Below are 10,666 nucleotides of genomic sequence, written 5' to 3'. Positions count from 1 at the left end.
TTGATTTTGAAGCATTGACCGTGTGACTACATTTGCGGGTACAACAGGTGTGGTTCCTAGTGCCTCATTGGTGACCTTAACCAAATTCAATGGCGTAATCTTGGGTGCACTTGGATTATGTGGACATTGAGCAATTAAATGATCTATGCCACAACGATTACACGTAAGTACCGACATTCCCGACGTGCTCCCTTGATTCGGTTGCATTCCGCTACACGATGCGGTCCACCACAATCGTAGCATTGAAGAGGTGGTCTCATGGGCAAAGGTATTAAGGTTTTGCTCTCTTGTGGTGGCGAGAGCAGCCGCTTGATATACAGGCTTGACTTGCCCGAAATGATCCTCCATGTAATACTGGGGAGTCATTTCAAACGTATCAATCCCATATGGAATAGTGGGGTCTATATCCTCTTCATAATCCCCACACGCACTATGTGACTCACAACCCATCTAGTTTATAGGGGTACCCTCGGATGCGGAGGTTGTGGTCCTAGCACTGGCAGTGTGGTAATGGCACAGACTGGACTAAATTTGGGTTCCTTGGAACTATGTGTTGTGACGGTTGCTCGACAGGTGGTGCAGGCATCAGTGCGGGTACTTGAGGTGTGTTTGACCAGGCTAGTGGTGCCTGATTTGCTAACATACGCTTAAGTACTATTAGGCAATCCTTAGATTGATGGCCATACTTACCACATGTATTGCAAGTCCCATTGAATTTAACTATGAATGTGGGACATTCACTCGTGCTATGTGGTCCTAAGCAAACCGAACACCATTGTTGCTCTCTTCTTGGGTCATATCTAGATTGCATTGGCAGTGATTGCTTCCCACATCGTAAGACCTCTAATGACTAGGCCATTGTATATGTCCTCATGGCACAATCCTCGGATGAATCTATCAAGAAGTTGGTTGTTATTGAAGCGAGAATTTAGATGCCTTTGTCGACTAATAAAGTCTCTCACTGACTCTCCTTCCTCGCATTCAGCTTTTTGGAGTCATGGAGAATGAAACCTACAAAGCCGCCCTTGGTTAGTGTAAATGTGTGCATTGAGTATGATACCAACAATGACATGAACTAGACGATAACCTATAGAGCTACATTTGGTTGGTGTTGCAAATGTGTGCATTGAGTAATGATGTCAATGACATGAACTAGTCAATTAGGAGAATCTTCCCTACCATACTTGTGTTGGGATTTCGAGCAAGACAAGGTTTCTATGTGGTGCATTAATTGATAACTAAGAAAGATCGCATTGGATGAGATTTCCAACACCTTGCTTTAAGGGGAGATGCCAATATCCATGAGGCATTACAAAACAATTTATTTGGTTTTGTGGCATACATGCATTACATATGTGGAAAGTGGTGAAAGTACATTATGGGTACTACTGAATTTGTACTAGGGGTCATGGAAAGTGGCTTGCATCACTTCTTGAAGAGAGGGGCTAATTGATTTCTAGAGGGCTTATCTTGGATGGGGGTGGAGGGGGGAGCATGATAAGCTGTAAGAAGGCACATTGTTTAGGTATGCATCAAGAAATGCAAGTGGTAGGTCATGTTAGGCCATCAAGAACATGCACTACTTAGCGAGACACCAAGTTCTTCAACTTGGCCCTAGCGTGCATATGGCCTTGGATCCGCTGCTCTGCGTCGTACCAACTTTGGACGGTCAAGAACCAGATAGTGTTCCGTTGATGCCCCCACATACAACGCCTTGAATGGAAGTTGGATGCCTTTGTAGTAGAATTAAAGATTCTAATTGGCCCTTTCAGCGTTGAGCTATTAGATAGCGCCATGCTACAGGTTTTGAGATCTTAGCTTGTTTTATACAGGCGACATTTTCATCTTTTTTTATAACTAAACCTTATTAATACAATTTATTTATTTATTTATTTATTTTTTGTGGTACAATGAATTGTATTCAAATTTGGGGAGATAGCCCAACGGTAAGGGCTCTTGCCCTAAGGGCTTGGGTTCAATACGCGCCTGCTCCGCACCAAAAAAAAAAAAAAAAGCCTCGCGCAAGACAAAAAAAAATAAAAAATTGCCCACCCACACATAAATTGCCACCGGTGGCATATTAATTTCCCCCCAAAAAAAAACACGCCCTTCTCTGTTTACTGGGGGGCTCTGTTCTTCCCGCCCTCTCACAAAGGCGAGATAAATATCCTCTTGGTTTTTTGTCAAGCTATGTGTGATAATGGCCATGGCTAGTAAGCTCACTGCATGGCCCTTGTGATTCGAGGGTTACGATCAAGCAACAAGCGTTTCAGCAGCAGGCTTATCTACAACTACTCAAAGTCGGGTGAAGATTTACACAACGGGCAATCTGCATCCACAACTGCTACTAATCTACGCGCATTTGTGGGTCAATTGGACCATCTTGGCGTCAAGGTAGACACTTCAACTTATGCTTCCCTCTTGCAGCAATGTGCCCACGCTAATGCCATACACTATGGAAAAAGGGTTCATTTGCTCTTAGCCAAAAAGGGATTTGATCAGGATGTGTTCATAGGAAACCACCTTATTCACATGTACGGCAAATGTAGTGCATTGCAGGAGGCTAAGGTAGTGTTTTCCCATATGTCCCAGAGAAATGTTTTCTCATGGAACATCATCATAGGGTTACATGCCCTGCATGATCATGGCATCAAGGCCTTTGATCTTTTCTTGCAAATGCTCATGGAAGGTGTTGCCCCTGATAAGGTCACCTTTGTTAACCTTCTTTCTTCCATTTGCTCTCATGCATTCGCACCGCTCGGTCAGCGCTTACATTCCTGCCTTGTGGCTGGTGGTTTAGAGTTTGATGTTGTGGTTGGAACCTCTATTATCACCATGTACAGCAATTGTGGCAGCTTAGGAAACGCTCGGGCAATGTTCAATTGCATGCCGGCACGAAATGAAATCACATGGAGTGCCATGATTGGTGCGTGCACTCACCACAATCAGGGCGAGGATGCCCTGGAACTCTTTTTCCAGATGGAGCTGAAAGGGTTGGTACCCAAAAAGATGACTCTAGTCAGTGGTCTCACTGCTTGTGCCAGTCTGGCAGCCCAAGCTGTAGGCTTCAATATCCATACCTGCATTGTAAGTAGTGGATGTGACGCTGATACCATCATTGGAACTGCGCTTGTTGATATGTATGGAAAATGTGGCAGCTTAATGCATGCTGAGGTGACCTTTGGCAAAATGCCAGAGAGGAATGTCCTATCATGGACAGCCATGATTGGAGCATATGCTATGCATGGAAAAAGCAAGGAAGCCCTCTCACTGTTTCAGCAGATGCAATCTGAAGGCGTTGTGCCAGACAATGTTTCTTTTTTATGCATCCTTTCTGCATGCAGTCACCTGGGCCTGCTAGAGGAAGGTTCCGTCTTGTTTGGGTCAATGAGCAGTTATTACGGCATCAGACCAACATTGGAGCATTTCAATTGCATAATTGACCTTCTTGGCCGAATGGGAAGGCTGGATGAGGGTGAAAAGCTTATTAACAGCATGCCATGCCAAGCTAGTGATAGCTCATGGTTGAGTTTGCTTGCCGCCTGTAAAATGCATTATGATGTGGAACGTGCTGAACGAACAGCAGAGTGCATCTTTAGACTGGATCCAGAGAATGCTGCTCCATATTTGTTGCTCTCAAACATTTATTAGACAAAAGATGGCGTTATGCTATTTAGAGGTAAAAGCAGCATCTGTAGAAGCAGCAGCCATGTTGTTGTTTCACTCAGATCAGTTTATACAGGTGCTTCCTCTAATGGAATGTGGAGGATGCAGTCTGTTGATGTTGGAGTGTAGCCCAGGTCAAATTACATAGGCTCCAGATAGGAAACAAGATGCATCACTGTGGCGATCAAAAGTAATGGGACCACTTCAAGATCAAAGGAACATCACTTGTTCAGGGACGAAAAGAAGTCTGTTCACTACTGGAAGCGTGGTTCTTGGAACTAAGTTGAAACACAAAACGAGAATATACAGAGAAGAGGAAGAGAGGAAAGAGAATGACAGTGGAACACCTGATATTGTCAACCATAATTTACATTATGGAACTGAATAAAGTTAATATTTACAAAGAATCATGCACTACAATGGAAGCGAAATTTACTGCTTACTAACTTCTTTGTGAGAAGAGCAAGAAACCATCCTGTAGTCCTCCCCCAATTGCTGTGTTTTTTTGGGCAGTAGGAAGCCCTTGACTGATCTGCATTAAATTGCTGCCATTGGGCTGAATCTGCTACTCTTCATGGTTGATCTTCTCTTGGCTGCTCACAAAAGACTTGTAGAAAATCTGTATAGTGGGCAGAGAAGTGTCCTATTCAAATAAAAAGTATGCCAATCAAGTTAGCCACCAATGGCACTTTTAATTTTCAATGTTGATTTTGGAAGATCAAATGCTGACTCAGCAATGTGAAGAGGTGACTGGTTGTGATACCACATGGCATGTGTGCAAGCACAAGCTTGGGCGCAAAACCGATCCTCCATGCTTTCATGCATCACCCTGGACAATGGCAAAGCATACACATTAATAGTCTCATTTATGGTACATGGCAAGCATGTTCCAGAATGCATCTCCTTAAATTGTGTTTATAGCCCATGTTGGAAGATGTTTGTTTGAAGCATGCACTCAAGAGCTTTCAGCTAGAGCGGTGGTGTATGTTATAGGCCGGCAAGGTGGATGGTGATGATAGCAAGAAAGTGCAGAAGGATGGTGAGGTTTGGTGAAGGGGATGATGTCAAGGGCGTGACAAATGAAGGATGCAAATGTGACATAGGATCCGGTATCCATAATGCTTAACAGTGATGAATGTGTGTGCCTAGGAGGTATTTATAGACAGGCTATGCTATACTTTAGCCTTACTTGCTTGGCTTGTCGGCTAGTGTCATTACACAATTAGAAGATTGGCCACGACACAGTTGTCTGGTATCATTACTGACTTTGGTACTGGCTGACAGTAAATGCTTTCTGCTCACGATCTTAGTAGGGACATGGAAGGGTGACTCCTCCCTCTAGGAGGGAATGACTGCAACAAAGAAGCATCTCACAGAAGAGTCCCAACCATCAGCCATAATTTTGACATGTTTGCATGGAGGGTCTACACAAAAATCAAAGGTAACATCTGTAACTAGATTTTGATACAGAGAAACGATAGGATTGTGTGTCGGCACAGGAGACCAAAGTGAGCAGATCATGATGGTGGACCGTGGTCACTGTCCAGTATGGACACTGGCCAGGATTGATGATGGCTTGGTTTTGTCCCGGCGAGAACAAAGTATGGTAACAAGGAATGATGGCTTTTATTCTGGCTACAGTGCCAAATTTGGCATCCTGTTAAAGAGGGTGCCATTCCGTGTTTTCAACTTTATGTTTGTCCAAATACCTGTGACTTTTCCTCTTTCTGTCAGAGCTTCACCTAGCTTCCAAGTAACTCGATCTTTCAATCCTTTTGCATTTTTTAAAAGTTTCAAGCAATGACCATTGGCCGTAATCTACAATGTGAGGAGTGCACTAGGAATTGAGTATTAGGTAAGATTGCTGATTCAAACGTTAGAATTGGTGAAACAAATTTATATTGATAGATCAAAACATGTGGGAGGAGGAGGAGATGGTGACGGTGACATGGTGGAAACAGAGTTGAGACCTACACCTCCGATTCCTTCAAACCCTTGAACATATTTGGATTTTCAAAACAAACCTCAAATTGAGCTAACTATGATGGTGCTCGTATCAAAGGTGATGATGAGACACAAACCATCAAATGTGCTTTGTCAGTGAGGAAAGTCAAACAACAACTCAAAGTACTACAATCATTGCAAATATAGGCATGGCCACAAGAAAGTTTAGGATATGGCTTCTTATCAACCTCTTATTCTAAGGATGATTATGTGCACCATAGTAGGTTATCCCTCTTCTAGATTATGTGCACCATAGTAGGTTATCCCTCTTCTAGATTATGTGTTGTTCCCTTCTTGACATGTGCCAACTCTGCTGCGACATGCACAACATGGGGACATGCTTATTCCCTAATTTTAGGCTGTGATTCGGCACCTTTTGGGACAGTAGACATCGAGGATTAAAGGTATGTATTTTACCCAAGGTAGTCAGAATCAGCTGGAGGACATAACTTCGTAGTTTGGCATTTTATGAGTATTTTGGCATTTATTTGTCCAAGGACCTGGCCGACAACAGTCCGTCTAGCCAATTGAAACATGGGGGTAATTTGTAGCCTTTTGTATTCATCTAATCCCAAGATTTATTGGGATAGGTCATAGGCTTAGGTAAGGCCATGTCGCTAACCTTTTGATTCATTCATCTTTGGCTTCCAGATGAGCCTTTGTGTGCTGACATTTGTGTTGTCTAGGGCTTTTTGCACGATTTCTAATTGAATTCTTAGCCATGCCTCAACTCCTTGGGCCTTGTGCAGCTCTATGTTGACCCTTTTGTTAGTGTCCTTTTGTTTTAGATAGGTAACCGTTTGTGTTTCTGCAGAAAGCAAGGCTTGCTGTTGGGTATAAGATGCATAAGCTCCTTGTGCTTGGCCTTTAGCAATGCTTTTCAACCTTAAATGTGTTGATTTTATTTTTCATTCTTGTCTATGGTTTTTTGGGCTTCCTAAAGCTATGCTTCACACTGCTCTGTTTTAGAATTGTGAGCTTGCAGCAATTTGAGAGTGCCTGACTCAGCGTAGGCCTTTGCCACCTTTGGCTTTGAAGTGGAGGGGGCTGATTCCTTTGTTAAGGCATTGTGTGGTCTTTGGGTGATGGCCTCTATACACCACCAACAGGCACATAAGAAGAGAACACTATGGGATTAGCACTGGGGGATGCTGAAATCCCAGCTCCAAAGGGCACCAATAGGAACTGCACATGTCCTCCTACCTCTATTTGACTCAATTCAACCCTTCTATACCCTCTCAACGTCCCCCTTTGACCCAGTCAGCTCCTCAGACTATCCTCCCAGGTCAACTCTTACCTCCATAAGCTCTAATCAATCTCCTAAATGCCCCTCTTGACCATATTTGACATCCAACTGACCAAAAACTTCACAAGCAGATGAAGAAGTGCTAGATTTTGCCTCCGAAATGTCCCCTTTGGCTCCCAAGCAGAAAACTGTCTTCTAGGCCTTCAAAATGTCCTCTAGCTATTAGTTAACCATATATTCTCAATCTTAGGGGCTTATTGGACCCTCTGCCAACCCTCTTCTGACCCCTCTGTTGACTGGACCAGGCTGACTTCTGCCTTAGAATTCTGACGCAGAATTCTGCTTCCGAAGCCTTCACCAACACAGATCCTTCCTTCAGGTGTCCTCTGACATCATCCAAACCTCAGGCTACACTTGTCTGGTTAAGATACCACTACAATGGATTTTAACTGACTGCGCGGCCTCCGAATGACTGTCTTCTTTTAGGCTTGTTCAACTCTCCCTGATGTAGCTTATTGGATCCTCTGCCGACCCTCTTCTGGCCCCTCTACTGACTGGACCAGACTGACTTCTGCCTCAGAATTGTGACGCAGAATTCTGCTTTCGAAGCCTTCACCAAAACAGATCCTTCCTTTAGGTGTCCCCTGACATCTTCCAACCCTCAGGCTACACTTGTCTGGTTAAGATATCACTACAATGGCTTTCAGCTGACTGCAAATGATCCGGAGCAGCCTCCGAATGACTGTCTTCTTTTAGGCTCGTTCGACTGTCCCTGCTGAAGGAGACTGTCTCTCCTCTGTGTCAGCTGGTAGCACTAAACCCTCAAGCCACTCAAACCTAACATACTTCTGGCCTTATGAGGACCTAGCTGACAGCAGATAGCTCACAGCTGCCTCAGAAGCTCGTCAGATTACAAGGTCTTGTGTCACCTAACTGCTGACAGACCAAACTGTCAGCTCTGACCCATACACACATCTCTCAAGCACAAACAAGTCAGAAAAACATCCCTACACTATCAGCTGAATGTTCTGAGACACAGAAATGACTCTGCACTTCTTCAATCTATTCTTGCTCAGAAGGAAACTACCCAGTCATCAGATTGGCACACGGAGAAGCTTCATTTCCATGGATTCAAAGAAAACCACTTACTCACCATAGTTTTCACAACAAAACAAAAGAACTAGTTTTACAATCCCTGTGCCTGCTTGAGATAAACCAAAAACCTCTTCAAGGTCTCAACAGCCCTCAGACTGAGCGTAAACATTAGATAAGAAATCTCTGCAAAACTCAATGGTCTCCCACATGTAGACCTTGGTGACATCACTCATTGACATAGGCTCCAACTATTAGAAGTCATCTCCTGTCCAGTTTTATACACCAGGGCCTTTGTTGTGGGTGTGCCCGCCCTTATGAGGTGTTTTATCATTTTTCCCCACTCTCTGTATTTTTTCCCTATTTTTTCCCATTTTTTCTGTGGCTTGGGAGGCAGTTCTGAGTTGGCAGGAGCACTGAGTAGCTGGCCGACTGACCCATCAGCAGACAGGTGACTGGCCGACTGCCCAACAGCAGTCGTGGACCTCTGTACTGCTGGCCGACTGGGCATATACAGTCGTGAGCTTCATTCAGTGCTGGCTACAGTCGTGGAGGCTTTTTCAGCAGGCCGACTGCCCATTTGGGGGCATATAAATAGGCCCCCTAGCCCCCATACCACATTTGTATCATATTCGGGATCTTCTTGTGTATATCAGAGCAGAGTTACACGCCTACATCTCTCTCTCTCTTGTGCTGTTTTTCTGCATGTGTTTTTTGCTCTTGTGTTCCCAGATCTGGTCATCATCTCCGTTGCGTATTCTGACATGGTATCAGAGCCCTAGGCTCTAGATAGGTCTTGGGATTTGTGTGAGCAAGAGGGGGATTGTTTTGTGGCTGATTGGTGGATTGTTTTGGACCATTCGGGAAGAGGAGAAGCAAGAGGACGGCGGGCTGATTTGCTGGACAGCCACTTGCAGGTTTTAGTTCTTCTTTGTTCCCAGCCACCCACCCTTTTCAGAGTACATCCCCGCAATGGCAGATCTGTTTGAGATGGCCGAGAGACGTGTGAAGATCCCGACACTCCCCACGTTCCCGGTGGACCGTTAGTTGGACGGGAGCAACTACGGCATATGGAAGGTTATGATGGAATCTGTTCTGGAGTCCTACGACCTCGCTGATTTCGTTATTGTTGGGGTTCCACGGCCGGAAGTTGAGGAAGGGAAGTTACCGTCGACCCGAAAGGACCGGGAGGCTCAGACACACACGTGGGATTGTGTCAATGCCAGGGTCCGTTCGTTTATCTTTCTCAACTGCACACCACAGGTAATCAATCATGTAAAGCATATGACGCTGGCCAGAGGTATATGGTAGCATTTGGCTTCTCTTTACAACAGGGTATTGCCCATGAAGAGGATTTCCTTGGAAGTACAAATGCGGGTTACGAGCCCTGCAAAGTCGTCGACGATGCGGGAGCATATTAACAAGCTGTAGGGTCTTCAGCAGGAAGTTCTTCAGGCTGGGAAGGAGATATCGTCAGAGGACATGGCCATAACATTGCTGTCGCACTTGCCCTCTTCGTACTCAGCATTTTACTCGTCTTTGATTACCAGTGGCAGGCTCAGCACCATCACGTGGGAGGAGCTTGTGCCCATGGTCCTGGACCAGGAGGAACGATTCACGAACCCTCCTCAGGTTGGAGGTTCGGAGGCCTTAACTGGCCAACGGTCGAAAGGCCGTAACTCGGGCAAAGGGAAGGCTTCATCGGAGAAGTCTTCTGAGAAGAAGTCCGACGCTGACCGCGAGAAACTGAAGGCAGAGAGGACCTGTAATGATTGTGGTGAGAAAGGCCACTAATGGAGGCAGTGTCCCAAGCGGAAGACCGAGAAGGGTGAAGATTCCTCAGCAGCAATCATGAAGACTCCGGCTTTTGTGCACTTGGAGGTGATGGACACCGATGTTTCATTTTCTTTAGGCAGGGAGGAGATTGGAGGATTCCGCAACGGATACTCGGGAGTGGATTCTCGATAGTGGTGCTTCCAAGCACATGACTCCTTCCCGTTTCGGTTTACAGGATCTTTGGAGGTGTTCTGGTCATATTCTTACTGGGGATACGTCCACTATCCTAGTTCACAGTGAGGGCAGGATGGAGATAGTTTCCGATGGCAGAGGAGGAAAGCATTCCTCCCAGGTGTTGTATGTTCCGGCACTTGGTTTTCATCTGTTGTCAGTGCATCAGGTTTGCAAGACTGGCGTACGGGTGGAGTTTGATGAGCATTTTGTTGCTCTCTGGGACAAAGCAACAGGCCAAGTGGTTTGGGAAGGTGGAGTAGAGAATGGAGTTTACAGGCTTTCAGCACTCTCTCTCCAAGGTCCTCAGGTTTGTGATGAGTGGCAGTCTGGTAATGGCCACTTAAGTGTGGATACGCTGCAGGTGCGGGCTTTCCGGGACCAGATGGTGGATAGCTTGCCAGTAGATGGCAGCAGTTGGCAGGAACTTTCCAGTACTGATGTTGGTAGTTCTTGTGTTCGTCAATCAGAGGAAACTGAATAGGTCACTTATGCTCTGATGTCTCGTAGTATTCGGGACAAAGAACCTCCAATAGTTGAGGATGTTCTTTCCACGGGGACCTTTCGGAAAGCCAGGCAGGTGGCAGGTGCTTACTTGCAGAAGGAGGTGGTTTCTCCAAGCTTTGTGGTTCCGGATTCAAAGGGGGTGGT

The 10,666-nt window shown here is 45.4% G+C and overlaps 1 protein-coding gene across 1 annotated transcript; it reads left to right on the top strand.

The window, feature by feature from the left end:
- Positions 1-2,226: 2,226 nt before the first annotated feature.
- Positions 2,227-3,651, top strand: LOC147635262 (pentatricopeptide repeat-containing protein At2g13600-like). The gene has a single exon (XM_086803262.1). The coding sequence runs from the start codon at positions 2,227-2,229 to the stop codon at positions 3,649-3,651; it is 1,425 nt and encodes a 474-aa protein (XP_086659388.1).
- The last annotated feature ends 7,015 nt before the right edge of the window (positions 3,652-10,666 follow it).

This window comes from Cibotium barometz, chromosome 9 (assembly GCF_041138505.1).
Source record: "Cibotium barometz isolate CiBa-2024 chromosome 9, ASM4113850v1, whole genome shotgun sequence".
NCBI classification, from domain to species: Eukaryota; Viridiplantae; Streptophyta; class Polypodiopsida; order Cyatheales; family Cibotiaceae; genus Cibotium; species Cibotium barometz.
The sequence above is the reverse complement of the archived record's forward strand: the minus strand, read 5'-3'. Positions and strand labels throughout refer to the sequence as shown.